Genomic DNA, 20,964 nt, shown 5'->3' with positions numbered 1-20,964 from the left:
CACCAGCCTGAATATGACGGTAACGTACAGTATTGTCGCCGATGCGTCTGTCGTGTCTTCCTATGGTGTTACGGGCTGTTGTGGTAGCTGTTATAAAGCGATCTCGCAAACGATCGCGAGAGGTCACGATGTAGCGATCTTGCCGGTATGACGTTACACGTGGACGTCCGCTACCAGGGTGGTCAGCGACGGTGTTTGTCTACTGATAACGGTCAAGCAGGCTGTAGATGGTGGGCTGATATCTTCCATAATACCTGGTGACGCTTTGGATGCCTCGGCATTTTCTATTGCTCTCTGACCTTCGTAAGTGCTAACCCCCTGGATGCCACAGGGACATGTCTTCCTCTTCAACCCTTACTCTGAAGTCCAATAAAATCCTGAATATATCGATCAACTTCACAGTTTTGAATTCTGCGGAAAATTCCTGTTTCTTGATACCATTCACAATTATCTCAGACAAAGGTAAAGCTCTTAAATTACCTTTCGAAACATTGTAAATGTCTCCATTCTTCACACTGAAACGCCGAAGTGCTCTCTCCGCCATATTGGAGTGTTTACAAAATCACTTTTCGAGAACGCCGGTATTGGGACGCCTATAGTACATCACGTATATTTCATAGTCAGCTGTGACAAATGCGTCAATGAATTCCCCACACATCTTAGAATCAAATTACAAATGGTCTTTGTCACCAATACCACTGTCTAGACAAAACGAAGCGAAAGATATTGGGTATGAAAACGAGCGCTTTGCTCGAAAGACTGTTTGAAATGTGAACAAAGAAAAAATCCGATTTTACACTGCGTAGCATTGTCGGAAATTTTCCGACATGTAGCCGTCTAATCATTACTAACATTGGGTCAATACGTTTAGAATATACAGAGGAAGAGTATCGTAGCAAGAAATACCAAATTAAAAATAAATACAACTAAACCGTTTGATAATTCATAAGAAACTGTCAAAGTTTCCGTCCGGCGTGGCACCACGACTGTTAGTCTATGTCGCAAAATCACGCTGAACAACAACGGTACTTACCAGCATTTCTGGTTTAATCTGTTATTCACGATGTAAACGATGAAAACATATAACAATACCCAGATAGTCAGAATCATTCTGATTACATACATCTCATATTATGAACAAACGATCCCTGAATCATGGGAAGAGTCCTCGCAAAAACCTGTGTACCCTTGTCAGCGAAGCCATTTTGAAAGAAATGGGTCATGGGTAGTGATGTCACACGTGAACATTGTTATACGAGGAGATGTCAATAAGTTTTGAGCCTTGAGCATTTTTCATACCCAGGTGTCACAGCCTATGGTACGACATTGAACCTTGGGGTGTAGCTGATGTGATATATAAGTTTTGGTATCTTACTCTCAGAAGGTATTGAACAGCTCACATTGACAGAAAGAGACCCCCCTCATGAATAAAACTGAGAATAGAGCAGTAATTAAGTTTTTAGTTCTTGAAGGGAACTCGGCGAAGAACATTGAAGGAAAGGCTTTCAGCAGTTTATGGGAAGTATTCCCCTTCATCTGCTACCATCAAACGATGGGTCAATGAATTTAAGTATGGTAGAGAGAGTCTTGAAGATGACCCCCGTCCAGGTCGCCCAACAACAAGCACTAGTCAGAGTGCATAGACTTGTGCTGGAAAATCGTCGAATCACACTCGATGAGTTAGAGAAGACCACAGGCATTTCACATGGATCCATCGAGACAATTCGTCATGAACATCTCGTCATGTCTAAGGTGTGCGCAAGATGGGTGCCAAGAATGCTTACAGATGAAATGAAGCAAACAAGGGTCACCATAAGCAACTCCATGCTAACCAGACACAACAAGAATCCAGAAGATTTTCACTTTAGGCTAGTAACCTGTGATGAAACCTGGATCCACCACTATGATCCTGAGAGCAAACAAGAATCCATGGAATGGAAACATGTCACTTCTCCCAGGACCAAAAAGTTCAAAACCTCCTGATCAGTGCAGAAGGTAATGGCGACAGTCTTCCACATGGATTACTTACCAAAGGAAGAACAATGAATGGGGAATATTACACTAACTTGTTGAGGCAAGTGCGACAGTCAATCAAGGAGAAGCGCGGGGGCAAGATGAGACGTGGTATTCTTCTACATCAAGACAATGCTCCAGTACACACCTTGCAGCCGCTGCTGTCCAGGAATGCGGGTACGAAATCTTGCCGCATCCCCCTTACTCTCCAGACCTGGCACCAAGTGATTACCATCTGTTCCCAAATCCCAAGAAACACTTGCGTGGTCGTAGATTTCAGGATTATAATGAGCTTTTTGCTGCTACTGAGGCTTGGTTTGAGGACCAAAATGGCGCCTTCTACAGAGAGGGCATCAGCGCCTGGCAGAAAAGATGGAACAAGTGTCTTGACTCACAAGGGGACTATGTTGAAAAGTGAATGTGGTTCATACCAATATTTTGTGTTTTTCTATGCAAGGTTCAAAACCTATTGACATCCCCTCGTACATATAAGGCAATTTCTTTGAGGTGGAGGTCTGTTGAAGAAGAGTAAACACAATGGCACTACCATTCCGGTTGCGCTTTCACTATTATGATGTATATTTCGCGTATCGTTCAGATATTTTTCATGAAACTAATTTCCATATCGACATATATCCTTTTTCACCATTATGTCATGTGTGGATATAGGGTATGCGTTTTTTTTCTTTGAAAGCTTTTGATTGAAAAATATTTACATGGGACTCATTAAATGTACTATACCATCACTCAAGCCTCTACACAAGTGATAGACGATCACATTACTGCAACATTCTGCGTTTCTGTGATATACAACATTCAATAGGTTGAGGCTAATGTTGCAGTTTCATACAGCAGGTTAATAAACAACGATTTAATTCAGCCTTATAAGTAAAACTGATAATATTAATGAAAATGATTTATACATTTATGAAATGTATCGGCACACATATTCCAAATAATTTTCTTGTTCAATGAATTGTTTGTGTCGTTTTTACAGACAAAACAATTATGAAAACTGACTGACAAGGTGCGAGTTTGTCAAAAACGGTTTATCATTTATTATCATTGTTTTCGATGATACAGTATGGTTCAAAATTATTGAGAATAGCTAAAGCATTTCATATTATTAAACGAGAACAAATCAGATAAAATTGAATGTATTGTGAAAGTGAACTGACCTTTTCATGTTGTGTAGGTAACAATTTAATATTTTATCAAGTCTCCTTGAGCTTCACGGCACAGTCTAAGACGGGTAGGCATACTTCCTATCAGAGAGGTTAGTGTCTCGTGAGTTATGCTGTCCCAGTATCGGACCACTTCTCTCTTCATGTCTTCAATTTTTGTCAACCCCTTTTGATTCACACATTCCTTCAACATCCCCCAAATGTTCTCAATGGGATTTAAGTCAGGACTATATGCAGGAAATGGTAATGCAGTCACATTTTTCTCCTGAAACCACTGCTTGGCATGTTTTGCGGTGTATTTAGGATCATTATCTTGCTGCAAAATCCAGTCATTTCCATAAAACACATGTGCACTTGGAAGGAGAAAATTATCTAATATGTTAGTGTAGTGTTGACTTGTCAGATTTCCCTCAAACACACACAGCGGGGTCGTTCCTAATAAGGATATCCCTCCCCATACATGAAACTTTGGGCTGTATTTAGGTCGTCGATACAATGGTGCTGACGCAGACTTTGTCCATATTTTCACATTATTGGGATATACCCATATTGAGCTTTCATCAGTAAAAATCACATTTTCCCAGTCAAAGTTTTCATGTGCCAAACACCACTCAACACGCCTGTCTTTATGTTCTTGTTTCATGAGAGGAAAAGGAATTCCAGTCTTTTTCTCCCATCCAAGATCAATCAAATTTCTTCTAACTGTAGATTTTGATACAACTGTTGATCCCCTTTCTATCATTTCATACCTGATGTTTGAGATGCTTGCCCTTTGCTTTTTAGACGCTAAAATTCCCAGCCGGACGCGATCTGAGAAGTCCAATTTTCTGGGTCTCCCTGCTCCTTTCTGGTGCCCAAAATCCATTCCCTCTTTAAAATTCTTCCTAATCCTATACACAGTAGAAAGAGGAGTTCCTGTTCTCTCTGCCAATGTATTTACATCATCAATTCCTTGATTACACAACTCAAAAATCAACCTTCTTTTATCTTCAGCAGACATTGTTGACAGTGCTGAGGAAAATGACGTCTGTTACAAATTCAGGGGAGGTAACTCTAATTGTACTATACTCAGTAGGCGAAGATGAGTTACCTCCCTTATACCAGTACTTAGTTTTAAGTATCAGTGAATCAGTTGAGGTGTTAGGATAGCTCAAAGTAAGAAGAAAAATTCTCAATAATTATGAACAAGACTATACAATCAGTTCAAATTCGATTAAAACATATCATCATGGTAGGATCTCTAACTCTAACACTATTTCTACGAAAATTGTTTAAAAATATGTAATGTCTTAATTTGGACAAACCTTACGTCCATATTCTAATAGTTCCACACTGAAAAAGCGGTCTCTTTGTACCTTTCACTGCATACTTATGAAGTGAAATACTTACATAATCATAAGAAGAAAATTTTATATCTTAAGTGAATATTCAATTAATATTCAGATGTTTTGAAATTATTTTTCATTTACGCTAAATTGATGCCAGACAGGTGCGCGTGTTGCTCACAATAAGACAAGTAGTGAAACCGCCTAATTGTTGATATATTTCGAAGATAAACCATTGATTTTATGTTTTTCTTAAATAGTGTTTAATTCTGACGTAGAAGCCGAGACCTTTTACACAGTGAATAGAAATTTGCTGAGATATGTACTAGTCAACAAACCCGTGTCGTCTTTTTCTGACGTGACAAATGCAGAAAACATGCCATGACGTCAGTTAAAATGTTGTATTATATTCGGTAATTTCAATACGTATAAAGATATGGCTATTACTCCGTTACAAATGATGCAAAATTAGCCAAAACACCTCTGCTAAAACAGGAGAACATGAGAATCGAAGAACTAACGTATTGTATCGGCTTGGGCCATCCAACTCGCTATAACGTGCTGGAGAAATTTACTGTTTTTTAACGTATACAAAAGTTTTGGACATCATTTAGCAGTCTCGATTTCTCAAACACCTGAGGTAGTTGCATTTATATTTTCATCAACGGATACGAAATATTCTACATTTCTGTGTAATTTTATAGCCGTACGCAGATCAAGTACAACGCAAGCGCAATTCTCGCACAACGTTCACTTTTCAAACCTTATAAAAATGTGCGCCTGAAATGAGAAAAACTCTGCATCAAAATTTCATGACAATGGCGATATAGTTTCGGTAAGTTTGTTGAAATATTTAGGCGTTTATTTATAATTGCCAAACAGTCACAATGTATACACGGAAGTGATGGTTGAATGGTTTATTGTTCTAAACTTTCTGGTTTAGGTATCATTCGTACCCAAAAAGAATTGAAACTGGTTAAAATATTCCAGAATGCTATCAAAATCCATGCATGATATATATTACCAACGGTATGAACGATTGATCAATTATTCATAAATGCATACTTTACTTCTATTGGTGTGTATTTATATTACAAACATCGCAAACCATCATTTAAACGTACTTGGTTAGCTAATTTTAATACTGTAGATTGAAATTTAGGGAACTTGGATGTTGGTAAACAAAGAAAATATATAATATGAATAAAGCATGTACTTAGTTTCTTCACCTGTTGCATTTCTAAATTTTCACTCAATACCAAACACGATTGATCACAGACTGTAGTGTAGCTGGTGTCGGATTCTGTGTTTCTGGTCTACTAAATATAAGTATACAAACGTATTTGCTGCATAATCATATAATCATCGACATAATTATGTAATATAGTCATTGGATAACAAGGTAAGTATACCTTTACCATTATCAGGACCCCTAAGTAATTGAAGGAATTACAGCAAATTTGAAGGAATTGCATCTCAAATGTAAACAAACGCAGCCCACTCGCGAAACAATTGCAGCGATATCGGTAGTTTAGCGGTAATAACAGAAACACATCGGCCCTATCGGAAGCAATGTCGGTAATACTGGAAACACGATCGGCCATCTTCGGAGATTTTTCGGTCGCGAGCGGAAACTCACGCAGCAAAACATGGCGTCGTTGGAAGAAGCACCCGACAACACCTCATACCTAGACGCATTCAACACGGGTGGTCAAAGATGGATAAGTATAAAAATGTAATAGTAGAAACTAAAAACAAATCTCACCGAGACGGGTGCTTTTTCCAACGACGCCATGTTTTGCTGCGTGAGTTTCCGTTCGCGACCGAAAAATCTCCGAAGATGGCCGATCGTGTTTCCAGTATTACCGACATTGCTTCCGATAGGGCCGATGTGTTTCTGTTATTACCGCTAAACTACCGATATATCGCTGCAATTGTTTCGCGAGTGGGCTGCGTTTGTTTACATTTGAGATGCAATTCCTTCAAATTTGCTGTAATTCCTTCAGTTACTTAGGGGGGCCTGATTATCATTAGATAGATAGATAGAGACATTTTATTCGTATTAAAGGCCATGTGACCCTTTCTACATATTCATGAAACATTCAAATCAGTTTAACAGTAAATTAGTGTTTACAGTTCTCCTCGTTGTTTAAACACGTGAAAAAGATATTTAGCTAAATTATTAATGGTTTCGACGTTTTGAGAATTGAAATGTGATTAGATATATATGTAATGTCCATCGTTTTTCTTTGGGATAAGGTCCCGGGGTAGAATAGGCCTTCAGCAACTCATGCTTGCCATAAAAGGCGACTATGCTTGTCGTAAGAAGCGACTAACGGGATCGGGTGCTGACTTGGTTGACACATGTCATCGGTTTCCAGTTGTGCAGATCGATGCTCATGTTGTTGATCACTGGACTGTTTGGTCCAGACTCGATTATTTACAGACCACCGCCATATAGCCGGAATATTGCTGAATGCGGAGTAAAACTAAACTCACTCACTCATTCTCACTCACTCATACATACATACATACATACATACATACATACATACATACATACATACATACATACATACATACATACATACATACATACATACATACATACATACAGAGTGTTTCTCCCACATTCGCCATATGCTACACAGTTTAAAGATTCATAACCTTGTCCCAGCACGTATTTGTAGGATTTGTCGCCACACTGATCGAAACCCCATATTTTCCGCTCCATACGCAAGAATAGGCACAATTTTCAGATCAAATATATTAAGAGGTCCATTAACCCATTACGGATATATTCAACCGTCTGACAAGAGATTTAACAGGGAATAACGCTATGGCTAAATCACCAGTGGAACCCGCCAAGCTTGATCATTCATAAATGGATTAAAATGCGGTGTATTCTACATTAAAGCTATTTGTAATTTCTAACTTTTGCGGAACATAAACGAGAATTTGACATTAAGGGTACTGTACTTTAGTTGTGTTGTCCTTAGTATACCCAAACAGTGGAAAGAAGTTATGCGAACGAAAAACAAACGATTTGAATACTAGTATACCGAAATTATCTATGTGTTCTTGGAACGTATTGATTGAACCTAGTAAAGGCTGAAGGATATTCTATGACATTTCCAAGTCTGATAATAACATTGCGAATGTGTGTCTCAAATGGAATGAGGAACTAAATGATTTGATAGATTGGAAAACCATGTTTTCACAACATAGACCATCCAGATACGAAACTCGTAGGTTTTCACTTTTTGTTTTCACTAAACGAGAACTACTGAAAATGTAATTAATTGATAGCGATCTGTGTTCATTGTGTGACCCAGTATGTGAGTATATTTACTATGTATATCTCGATTGTCCAAGCAACAATAAAGGAGAGATTGTAACCATTTCGTAACTCAAGTAACCAAGTAAAGTGATTTAGAAGGTGAAGTACTTCCCCACAAGAGAACATCGCATTTGAGGATAACAGTGTAAACTCCCCCAAATATCAGCCAGACAACTGGTCTCGTAACTCTCGAAAGTTACCAGACCCGTTGTTGCGTGATTGAGAAAAATAATAAGAAGGTAAATAAGAGGAGAGAAACTGGTTAATGTTTCCAAATCAAGGCTTTAGTCCTTATACTCAAAGTCAGATTCGTCCAAGACCATCGGGCGTGCAACCTTTTATAAAACTGCCCGTCCGGTCACAAAACAGACCTTTCCCGTGGATCACCGTGTTATCCTCACATGTTCACGTGCCGTACCTGTTGTACTTGCAGGAGCCTTTCTCATCCCCTTCGTTATCTTCCTGGTACTTTGTGGTCTTCCTCTCTTCTTCCTCGAGGTGTGCCTGGGTCAGTTTTCGGGGAAGAGTGCTCTACACATCTGGGCATTGTGCCCCCTTATGAAAGGTAAGTTGTCTTAAACATTGAAGCCAGAGTGTCGTTATACAAAAACTTTTAGTCGACGACTAACTTAATGAATTGGAATTGAAAGCGGTGGAAACCAATATTCACTCACTCACTCGCTCACACAAAACAAACAACAAACAAAAGGTTTTCTGACTTAACTTCTGTTTTTAGAACATTAATCCCTCAATAAAAACGATGTATTTAATCTCATTTTTCTTAAAATGCATTGGTTTATGCTGGATTGCATGAACCGCACATGCTTTTGGCTCATATGGCCAAATGATGAACAAGCACCTGCCTGTAATTTCTGCTATGCCCTTAAGAAAATAAATGAGATGAAAAGGCATTATTTTTTATCTTGTTAGAATATAACTGAAATCCAATTTTTAAAAAAACGAATACTATGTTCGGGAAACAATAATAACACCAATTTGCATTTAGCAAATAATCTACCTTCACAACTTTAGAAAATGAACATCATCCCAATGGCATAGGTCGATGCCAATTACGTCAATTATTGAAAACCAAAGGATTACGGACAGTCGTTATTTGATTGGAATACTGCGCAGTGCGGCGTGAAACACATAAACAAATCTTTTGAGGAAATACGGTAGAGTGGGGTGATAACGATACCCGTAGTTTATTACGCGTATTACGCGTTATTACTTCCCCTCGACCCAAAATACAAAACAACACGGTTCCCCTAAACTATACATGCTGTCTTCATCAAACTTGGTACACACATCTAGCATGATCCCTAGATATGTCTTTTGGGGTTTAGACCCAGATAAGAATTTTATTTTTTGCGATTTCCGTGGAAAACATTACTTAGGCTGTGGCGTCTAGGGTGTTATCTTGTTCAGAGCAGATCTCCCAAACTTAGCCTTATCAAACTTGGTACACGCTTTCTCCATGTTCATCATGATCCCTAAATATGCCTTTGGGGTGTTACACCAGTGTATGAATTTTATGTTTTGTGGTTTCCATGACAACAAATCTGACTTTGACTAAAATTGGTGGTTGTGCTCTTTGCTGGAGCAGAACTTTAAAACTGTTCACTATATCTTCACCAAACTTGGCACATAGACAGGCTTGGTGGTACAGTGATGCCTGTTGGTAGCGGAATAAAATATTGTTTGCGTTTCCAAGTTCAGCCTCGACTGAATTTGGTGGAAGTGTTCTTTTCTGGAGCAGATCTTTAATACGTTACAACACTCTCCTTCCACTCTGCCATATGCACACCAAACCACAGACATACCGTAATCATATTTAGTGGACTTATTCTTGAAGACTATTTTGCCGTTGCGGAAGATATTGATGTCTTTGTCTTCTTCTTGTTATTTTCGAAAGGTCTTGGAATTGGAATGGTCCTTCTGTCAGGCGTAACCTGTGCCTATTTCACCACGGTCCTGGCCTGGTCCATCTACTACCTGGTGCGGTCCTGCTCACCCACACTACCGTGGTCAACATGCAGCAACCGCTGGAACACCCGCCTGTGTGTAACCAGCATCAAAGCTCTACTAAACCATACTGGTTCCCCTTTCCCCAACACGACGTGCCCAGATAACGAGGCCAATGCCACCGATGTAGACGTTGCGACGTTGTGTTCCTATACCGATAATCAAGATACTGACGTCAATGGTGCTACCCTGTGGTCGAATACAACGCTCTCTCACACAGCAGCTGAAGAATTCTGGCAGTAAGATACACGTGAATGATCCAGTAGTGTGTTTATAACTTATAATGTTAAATACGTAAGTATGTAATAGCATCATATCCTTTATTAGGATATGATCGGTAAAAGGGGGAGTGATTTTTACGCCACTTTGAGCACTATTACATAGCAGACGGGAGAAGTGAGTGAGTGAGTGAGTTTAGTTTTACATTGCCCTATCAATATTCTATTAATATCACGACAGTGCTACACCAGAAATAGACTTCACACATTGTACCCATGTTGGGAATCGAATCCGGGTCTTCGGCGTGACGAGCGACCGCATTAACCACAAGCCTACCCACCCGGAGGAAGAGAAAACGGCGTGCATTCATGAAACCATTTCTGCGTTTTTGTACTTACACTAGTACAACCACAAACACTCGGGTATAAATACAAACGAACCTTATGAAATTTGCAAACACAATCTATGACAAAATATAGCAATACCCGTTACGCCAGGAGTTTCATGCACAAATAGTTTTCAGTGTAGAAGAACTCATTACATACGAACATGTCTCAGGTGTGCAGTTCAAAGTTCAAAGTTCAAAGTAAAACCGAATACAGAAAGCTAGGTATCACCTCTTTTTCTAATATTTATTATGACATTGGGTGTTCCGTCTTCTCTTGACAGAAATATTCCCTAAAGTAATCATGATACAAACTTCTGCTTTCAAAAATATTGTTTTCTATTACGCATGCCTTCTACGTAATATCGCATCGCATGTATAATCTAAACGTAGCAGTTTAAATGAGAATTATAAAAATATCCTGACCTACAGGAGAAATTACACGGCTGGTTCTCTGGGGTCATTTCCCCACATCAACGTTAAATAGTCTGTTGTATTTTGACAACCCGTACAGGGTCTGTGGTGTGTAAGTCACAGTCAAAACACTTTCGAAATATGTAAAAAATTATATATTCGTATATACTTTCACATATTTTCTACATAATGTTTGCATTGCAAACATATTTATGTGTATTTCAAATCTAGTATCACAGTGGACTAAACAGTGTTGACATATATTAATTGCGTTTTGTTTGCAAATGAACTAATCACACAATGTGTTCAAATTATGTTGTTATTAACTGATGACTATCATACACATGTTATTACGGTTAATAATTTGCAGAAGGTATAAGAAATCCCCTCAGAACCAGCAAAATATAATACTGACAAGTCTAATAATATATTCACTAACATGTATTGACCAAAGAGCAAGATACAAAGATTTACAATAAAGGTTTCTAATACAATGCAACTGAGTCAAACCTAAAGTAATGGGTCACAAATACAATAAAACTCACCAGTCTTGGTTTTCAGTGAGAAACAGTTCTACTAAATCTTTCACAACGAACCGTCTTGGCTGCAGGTCAGACTTGACGAAGAGGCAGACAGATGTAGGCCGAATAATGACACACCTTACACACCAAAGGGAGGCAGCTCTAACGTGCTACCTTAAAGGCGTGCCGCTAAAATACTATCACAGTGATACGAAATGTGACCCATAATAACTATCGCTAAAAACTCTAAACATTGTGACCCATGGCCAGCAATAATAACTACAACTTAATCAATAACAATACAAAATTGCAGAAAATACACTCCTGTAATAACGCTTACGTTGCACGATCTGTTATGTTTACAAGGTGTTAATCCTTACCTCACTTACTTCCCCTCGACAGATACAACACCCTGGGTATTTCCCGTGGCATTGAGGAGGTCGGCCACATCCAGTGGCACTTGGCCGTGTGTCTTCTAGCCGCATGGTCCATCATCTTCCTCTCTGTCATCAAGGGAATTCATTCAGTCGGAAAGGTCACGAAACGATTACAATTCGCTTATTTGCTTTTTGCGACACTTGTTCAAAGTGTGACACCCTTCTGTGATGCATGCAAGGGAATTTAGAATATTTATTATCATATAAGATATAATATATTATTATGCATAAGCCAAATGATGGTGACATTCACAATAATCATAAGAGGCATGTCTGCACGTGGTGTACGTGACGATGGTAATCAGTGAATATCAGGGTCACGTGTGTCATGTGGCGTACCTGGCGGCGACAATCACAGTAATTATCAGTGTCACGCGTACGTGTGTTATAAGAGTGACGTCTACAGGTGGTGCACGTGACTGCGACATTCACAGTAATTATCACTGTCACTTCTACAGGTGGTGTACGTGACTGCAACTATACCCTACATACTGCTGGTAACCCTTTTGGTCCAGGGCCTCATGCTTCCTGGAGGCAAAGAGGGAGTTCTGATCTACCTAACGCCAGACTTTTCACGACTTAAGGACATACAGGTGCACTACATAGTCCTTCTGATTATCAGAGCAGCTCTAAAGGAGCAAAGACAGCATTGGTATAATAATACAAAACTGCAGGGAGATTTACATCCAGTACCGGTTTTAGATGCCGACAGTATGTGAAACGTTTCTGTTGTAACTCTGCTCAGTTATTACTCCATGGAGATAGGGGTGACATGGTGGCCTAGTGGTTAATGCGATCAGTTGTCACGCCGAACACTCTGGTTCGATTCTCCACATGGATACAATGTGTGAAGCCCATTTCTGGTGTCACTCCGCCTTGTACTGGAATATTATGCTGAAATAGGCATAAAACCATACAAAAAACATTCACTAGTATCATTCATTTTGACTCGATCGGTATTTTATACAGCAAGGAAACATGACAGGTATTACTCTAACTAAACAAAAGTGAAACCTATTAACTGATTAAAATCACAAACTAATGACATGCTCAACTCAGAGGTGTCACCTCAGTTAACAATTACAATTGAAGTCAGCCGATGTAGACCAGCGCTAATCACAGACGCGCACGAGGTAAGACTATTATCCGAACCTTTTTGATGTACCTCCGGATTAATGAAGCAAAACCATGTGTAATTAGCCAATCTGTTACCGCTAATTAACGTTCGGATACGGAGACTGAAGCATCGGATTACTGAATCAACAGGTAATGAGTTTATATAGTAAACAAGATTGGTTACAGCCAGCTACTGTTCGGATATCGCGGGAATCGGATTGTCGGGGTCCGGACTAACGCGGCCTGACTGTATATCATTTGAATATATGAGCTGAGAGTTTTTATAGTTTTCAGCAATATTCTAGCTATATCGCAAAGAATACAATTCATGCGCTTGACACATACTACGGTGTGGGTCATTCTACATGACGACCGAACGTTTTAATCATTTTGGCTGCAACGCCTCCAGTAACGTTCCATAAAACGTTCCGAGGACATATACTGTACAAGAGATGTTAAGAAACACACGATTCTATAGACTACAATGTGTCTGGCAGCACACATAGATTATAAAAACGTTAAAGAATAAAATGGTCTTTAATTTCTTTGGAGCATTTACTGTGTAGTAATGATGATTAAGATCGGCATATATTTTGAGTTATATATAGGTCGATAAAAGAATTGTGATCATGATTATACAGCGTCTAAATTTCAATAATACGTCGAGATAGTAGTTATGGTGTGTAAAGCATAATTCCGCGTTGTCTGTCTTGAGCGTTGGTTGAATCTAACTTCGGTTTCAGGTGTGGCTGGAGGCGTGTTTACAAGTGTTCTATTCCCTCGGTCCGGCTTGGGGCGGCCTCATCACCATGGCCAGCTACAACGACTTCCACAATAATTGCCTGAGGTAACGACGTCCAGTTGTGGGGCTCCTATTAGTCGCTAGTGGCAAGATACCGGACGGGCTTTTTAGCCCCGTTTTGTTTGTTTGTTTGGGGTTTTGTGTGTTTGCTTGGGTTTTTTTGTTCGTTTTCTTGTTTGTTTGTTTTGTTTTTGTGTGTGTGTGTGTTGTTGTTTTGTTTTGTTGTTTTTTTTGTTTTTGGGTTTTTTGGGGTTTTTTGTTGTTTTTTTTGGTTTTTTTTGTTGTTTTTTTTTGGGGGGGGGGTTTGGGGTATATCAAGATGAAAAAAAACATGTCCTTGGAGTGTGTCTTATTTTGGTTGCCTTTTTTCCGAAAAATCCAAGACGACCGCCATAAAACAAATTGTGCTGACGCAAACCCAAAATATACGTCGGCTATACAAAATCTTCATGTGTTGCAATATGTCAGATACATTCGTCGTTCAGAGCGTCATTTCTATTACTTTAAGACATGCAACAAACAAGATGTATGGGTCCTAGTAACAGATATAATTCAGCATCCAAATGACAGACAGAGACCATTTGACATCATGTTGAAGGAACATTTAAAATAGGTCGCTCCACGGGATGTAAGTAGCTCAATGAAACGTATTGGTTGTCCTGGAAACGCGGACACGAGTTCCTTGAACAAACAGGCTCTGACTACACAAACAACAATAGACTGTAAAATGACTAACAAGCCAGAGAGGAATTCACATTTAACTCGTTCGAAGATGAAAACAACGGTATTGTTACCTTAACGTTTCCTTGACTCACTCACTCACAACGTAGCTTCATGTTCAACATACAACAGAATGAACTGACTAGTCGAGTTGTATGGTTCTTTGTGAACGCCACACTCACCAATATTCCAGCTATATGGCGGCGGTCTGTAAACAATCGGGCCTGGACAAGACAATCCAGTGATCAACAGCATGAGCATATATCGACAAATGGGATGGCACTGTCACTAAAGTAAAGTGAAGGAATAGTGTCGATTGTTTGTATTGTTGTAGCAGTACCAACTATGTCATAAACAAAGATGACAACACAGCTACGGGTGTGATTCGGTTTTAATGATGACTATCCTCATCAGTTACACCCTGAAATACACAATAACATTTATAAGAACAATAAATATATCCAGAGCATTATAAACCTTTAAGCTTTGCATACAAAGGTATGAATAACATATGCATTGTATACAAGTCCAAGTCGCCAGTCATTCTTCTCCAAATTCTTCTCACACAAGGTAATGGTCCTAAAGGCAAGATACCATGGCGTGGTTAAAGTAGCATGCTGTAAGTATCTGGCACCATGTCTTTCCTTGCAATCCTTCAAAAAGTGGGTAAGCACATTTGTTCCTAATAGAACAGGCACGTTCCTATTGTACTGTGTATCTGGCACCACTAGCAACAAACAAGGAACAGACTCGCTAGTACCTGAACCAGCAGCTCTGATCTTGACTTCAATAAAACCATCATAAGGTAATGCTTCACCATCCGCGCATTCTATATTCAATATATCTCCTAAAGGCTCAATAGGAATATCTAAGAGGTGAGTATTGTAAAAGGACCTAGACACCAAAGATACTGATGCTCCAGTATCTATTAATGATCTGACTGGTATACCTTCAAGATATATATCAACCTCATTAGTATTCCCAACTAATCCCTCAGGAACCCTTTTCCTGGGCTGTCTTGACGGACCTATGGCTTGCCCCTGCCCATAGGCCTGCATGAGTTTAAAGTCCTCCCGCGACGACTGTGTTCGAGTCTCACTCGGCATCCATACTGATAATGGCCTCTCTGTCCACATCGCCAACACTCTGGATCAGCTGCTTCTCTTCTGGTATGTTGTGACGAATAAGGTGAATCTTCAGTCCGTCTTTCCAGTCTGGGGGTAGAGTAGTTAGAGGCCTGTGGCTGTCGACTCCTCCGTTGGTTATCTCCCCCTGGTCCTGGCATGTACTCCTGAGAGGTCCGCCAACTCTGTCCTCTTTGGCTTTTCATGTCAGCCATATCTGCGGTCAGTTGTTGTAGGATAGTCTTCATCTCCGACATTTCCTTCTTCCAATCAGATTCCAATTCCATGGCTCTCTTGACAGTACTAGTCTGTTTTGGTTGGGTTATTGGTGCAGCACTCAGTTTATCTGCCTCGATCTCACGAAGTGCCTCAAGTAAATCCACGAAGTTATGGATGCTGTCAAACTTGTGACCCGATATACTTTTCAAAGAAGGTTTGAGCCCAGTCCACAGCATATTATGGAGCATTTCATCCCGTGCCTCGTACGTGATGGTGTTATCCCTCATGGCTCTTGACAGAAGTTCCTCCAGCCTACAGCTCCATGAAGAGACATCTTCATTCTCTTCCTGCCTAGCACTGTAGAAAAGTGCCATACTGCATTCCTTCCGTTCCACGACCCCAAACACACTCTTGAACTTCCTAAGTAAGTCTTTAGTACTGGCTCCTGGTTGCATGTGAACAGCAATCTTCGCAGCCTCTCCCTTTAAGGAGTCCCTAACGGCTTGGTCCTTAGCATCAGAGGAATAAACCTTATTGTTCATAAGACAATCCACGTGATATCTCCAGACTTCATAGGATGTGTCCTTGCCTGATTTGTCTCCGCTGAAGTTTGGAAGCCTGGGAAACTTCTGGTACATGTAGGTAGGATTGCCTGCGGGTGGCTGTGGAGCAGTTGCAGCTTGTGATATCTCTTCCTTGTAATCCTCCTCTAATTTGGCAGCTGAGTATTGTTCCATCCATGTCGCAAATTCCTCTGGTGTGTCCGCTTTTGGTTTAATATTTAACTTCTTGAAAGCTAAGACAATATTCTTCATTTCTTCACCGGTGAGTTCCATCTTGCAGAGTCGTCGAAATAGAAATATTCACAAAGAATGTTGGAATCAACAATCAAAGCACCACTGAAACAACGTTCAGTTAAGGACAGGTACCCTGCAGTATGTAAATGCACTGTGACCTGTTGTTTGCTTATAACCTTTGGGTTTAAATGTACTCAAGATGGTTTACATTTGTTTATGTTAACATAGTTGACCTCAACTACGACGAAAAATACAGGAAAGTGTGATACCTGAAACAAAACACAATGTAAGGTATGTATCGGAAGCACTAAGTACTAAGTGACTGAAGTAACTGCGGCTAACTAACTTTGATTACTTTATGCGGCCACAAGACTAAAGTGACACCAGTGAAACTAGATGAATATAATACTGCACTATGACGTATAAGAGACTAGAAGTCAACCCAAATGATTGACCAATAACTAAGGGGAAACTATAGCACACCCATCCAATCAGGAATAAATGATCCAAAGCGACACGAAATACCAAGTGTTAGCATGCATGGTGAGTGATAATGAGGTGCTGTATTGTCTAATCAGTTCACTGGTCTGTCTGTTGTCAGTACCTGTGAAAACAAATAGGCAAACCTACTTGAATATCTTTATTAGGAGAGTGAAGTTGGTTTACACCTTTATTTAGGGATAAATGTACCTATCTGTTCATTCACTCACACACGCATACCAAAAACACATTCACACTAAAGCTGAAACTTGGTATGCTATATGCCAGTATGTTAATGATGAGTCATGGTATACCAATGCATGACAATAACATGAAACATATTTCAAACAGATGGAAGTAAATAAACAACACAATCAGTGATCACCGGTATATTTGTATATCACGATAATAAGACGCGTCAGTGGGATCCCGCGATCTGTAGAAGTGGCCAAACATCACGTGTCGACATAGTTCCGGAGAATAGTTCGAACATGTTCACAAATGTCACAATCAAGAATCAATGATCATTCATCGACAGACATAGTATCGCGTAGGCCTATGATACCGCGTAAAAACGTGCATAGTCAAAAGCTCAAACAGTATGGCATAACAGGCAAGCCGTCAGTGTTCTCTCATACATGCCGTCATTTGGTCCACGCTCTGTCATCAGAATTTCCTCACTGGGGGCTCCATTTTGTAGCAGTACCAACTATGTCATAAACAAAGATGACAACACAGCTACGGGTGTGATTCGGTTTTAATGATGACTATCCTCATCAGTTACACCCTGAAATACACAATAACATTTATAAGAACAATAAATATATCCAGAGCATTATAAACCTTTAAGCTTTGCATACAAAGGTATGAATAACATATGCATTGTATATATCATTAGACCTACATGAAGATAAGGTATTTATATGGTCGTTGTATGTCATTACAATACTGGCCACGAAACCAGTGCAGCATCAGGCTACACAATTACATTAGCAATAACGACAACCTGCATTAAAGTTGTTCAGATATATTTGGATGGATACAATATGAAGCATGCACACGTCTTACTGTCTGTGACACATAATACAATAGATAATTGTAAACATATATAGAGAGAGATATGCAATAACAAACATACCAGAGGTATGGTCCCTAGGTGTGTCACACTAGAAGGACATGGTGGACACATTGACTCCAGCAGTATCTACAACATGCAAACAATTAAAACTAACGTCCCTTCACAATTTTGGTACACATGTAAACATCATGATCAAACCAGAGCACATATTTACAGACCTGGCATAGCACACAACAAATACCGAACACCCTAACACTTTCGTAAATGCACATACATTCACAAAACATACAATATAAAAGCTTCGTAAACATGTTCAAATACCTGACTATCTAGATTTTGCCATTTACTAAATCTATCACAAATATCGAAATTACCTTATTTAGAATACATAATAAAATGTTTATATAATCTTATCTATGTAAGATATACACATATGTTTATGTATACAATATAAAACAAACATACCTTGGCAGTATTGAGAATATGATTTTTCAAACTGAGCTGAAGTTTGTCAGTGACTTGTCTGTCCAGTGACTGAGGTGCAAGTGAGAGTTAAAAAGCATGCAAGCTGATAACAATAGGGTGAGCCACTCAACCAGAACATTTGCCCTGCTTTTAACAATAGAAGCTAGTAGGGTGGTGACTGACCCAAGCACAGCTAAGTTAAAATATTTACAATGTAATATAACCTGTTAATTAAAATCCTTTTCACCCATATTACAAACTAATATATATAACTAATACTAATATCAATAGCTGATACCAATACTAATAACTAATACTAATACCACTACTAATACTATATATACTATAAACTAATAACTAGTACTAATACTAACACTAAAACTAATAACTAGTACTAATACTAACACTAAAACTAATGACTAGTACTAATACTAATATGACTAATAACTACACTGTACAAAGCTGACAGCCATATGAATATATGTGACTGCCACATTGTTTATCATAAATAACTCTGCATTTCAGAGACGCAATCATTGCTACATTCGTGAGCGAAGGGACGAGCATGTTTGGGGGTCTCGTCGTATTCTCCATCCTGGGGTTCATGTCTGATGAGACGGGAGTTCCTGTTTTAGAGGTTGTTTCGTCAGGTACACAAATAATGTTTTGTTTGCGACGAAATGTTCTTGTATGTTAACGATGTGTAAAGCTGCACTCGGCAATATTCCAGCCCTATGTCAGAGGTCTGTTAATAATCGAGTCTGGGTCAGACAATCAAGTGACTGACATCATGAGTATCGGTCTACGCAGTTAGACCACGACGACTTTCGAAAGCCTGATTCCGTCAATCGCCTCTTACGATAAGCATGGGTTGAAAAGTCGAAAGTACCGTTTGACTGACATTGAACCACGTGGTATCATAATCTGAACCTTAACCCAAATCAACAAGGCGTTTTTTTCTGCAAAATGTCGTCAAATGTTGATTTATAGTGAGAGTGGCCACCAATGGCTTCAATGCCGCCAAATCACGTGCACGCGTTGATGACGTAAGACGACGAATGACGTCATCGATCCAGGTAGTGCCGGATACATGGCAACACAACTGATCGCAAAACCTCATCCCTGTATGCACTCCGGGGTAGGACCGGCGTGCTCGAATCCCACGTTCTTTTAATCGCCGGTACAGTGTAAGTCGACTGATACGGCGTCCTTCTGCTGTGGCTGCCGCTGACGTTGCCGTCACAAAAACGATTGTCCGGATGTGGCTATCATCACCGGACGTGGTCACAGGTAGTCGACCATTCTTCGGCCTGTCCGTCGTATTTCCTCTTTGTCTTAGTGGTTGCATCAATCTGATGGCAGTTGCTCTCGTGCAGCCGAAGGTTCTGACAATTACGGTGTGGTGAATATGCATGAATATTTTCGCCAATCAGATATCAGTTTTTTGCAGAAATCTTTGAAATGTCCAGTTTCCTCGTCCCGCAAAAGAACCGGGTTCGATTCCCCACATAGGTTCAGTATATGTAGCCAATTTGTGGTGTTCCTCGCCGTGATGTCGCTGGAATATGCTAAAAGGGGTGTAAAACTCAACTCTACTACTACTCTAAAACTACTCACTTTAAATTGTCCAAACGATACTTTGTCATTTCACGTTTTTTACACTGTCCTGCAACCCATGTACCTGATTCTAAACACATAAAACGTGGCCTCGATTGCGCTGATTAACGTAAAGTATTCATAATTCCACAGTGTTGCTTTTCGAGGTATAGAAATTAGATCTGATGCTCACGAAAAGATTTGGAATCTGCCTCGCCGATTGTCTGATTACTTGACGTGACAGTTGGTTTGTCGTTTCGTGACAAGGGTTGAAATCGGAGTAACTCTCAAACTCAAATTTATGCGTAACATGGAACATGTATGTCCAAATCTAACTCCAGGACCCGGATTAGGCTACGTTACCTACCCAGAAGCCCTCACTCATCTTCCGGTCCCCCGGCTTTGGAGCTTCCTGTTCTTCGCCATGCTTGTCTTCGTTGCCATAGATACAATAGTAGGTATATCAGCTGTCACTACAGAGGCGGTGGGGTAGATAAGTTATTAAGGCGTTAGCTCGTCATGCCGAAAATCCGGGTTTAATTCTCTGCATGGGCATACTGGGTGAAGCCCAATTCTGGTGTCCCCCGCCGCGACTTTGCTTGAATATTGCATACACGTTATCCCGTTCACTCACTGGTGTCAGTATAGATGAACTTAATCTACAGTCAAGTCTAGTTAATCCGACACCACCCACTGTATATCAA

At 39.8% G+C, this 20,964-nt stretch overlaps 1 protein-coding gene across 1 annotated transcript in view; it reads left to right on the top strand.

Moving 5' to 3' along the window:
- The window catches only part of LOC137261528 (sodium- and chloride-dependent glycine transporter 2-like), a 28,607-nt gene that overhangs the window by 3,295 nt on the left and 4,348 nt on the right, over positions 1-20,964 (top strand). The window contains exons 2-8 of the mRNA XM_067799287.1: positions 8,296-8,427; positions 9,778-10,126; positions 11,829-11,961; positions 12,322-12,456; positions 13,723-13,826; positions 19,190-19,314; positions 20,602-20,714. Coding sequence (XP_067655388.1) covers positions 8,296-8,427; positions 9,778-10,126; positions 11,829-11,961; positions 12,322-12,456; positions 13,723-13,826; positions 19,190-19,314; positions 20,602-20,714 — 1,091 coding nt within the window. The remainder of the gene's footprint in view (positions 1-8,295; positions 8,428-9,777; positions 10,127-11,828; positions 11,962-12,321; positions 12,457-13,722; positions 13,827-19,189; positions 19,315-20,601; positions 20,715-20,964) is intronic.

Source organism: Haliotis asinina, chromosome 14 (assembly GCF_037392515.1).
Source record: "Haliotis asinina isolate JCU_RB_2024 chromosome 14, JCU_Hal_asi_v2, whole genome shotgun sequence".
Lineage (NCBI taxonomy): Eukaryota > Metazoa > Mollusca > Gastropoda > Lepetellida > Haliotidae > Haliotis > Haliotis asinina.
The sequence above is the reverse complement of the archived record's forward strand: the minus strand, read 5'-3'. Positions and strand labels throughout refer to the sequence as shown.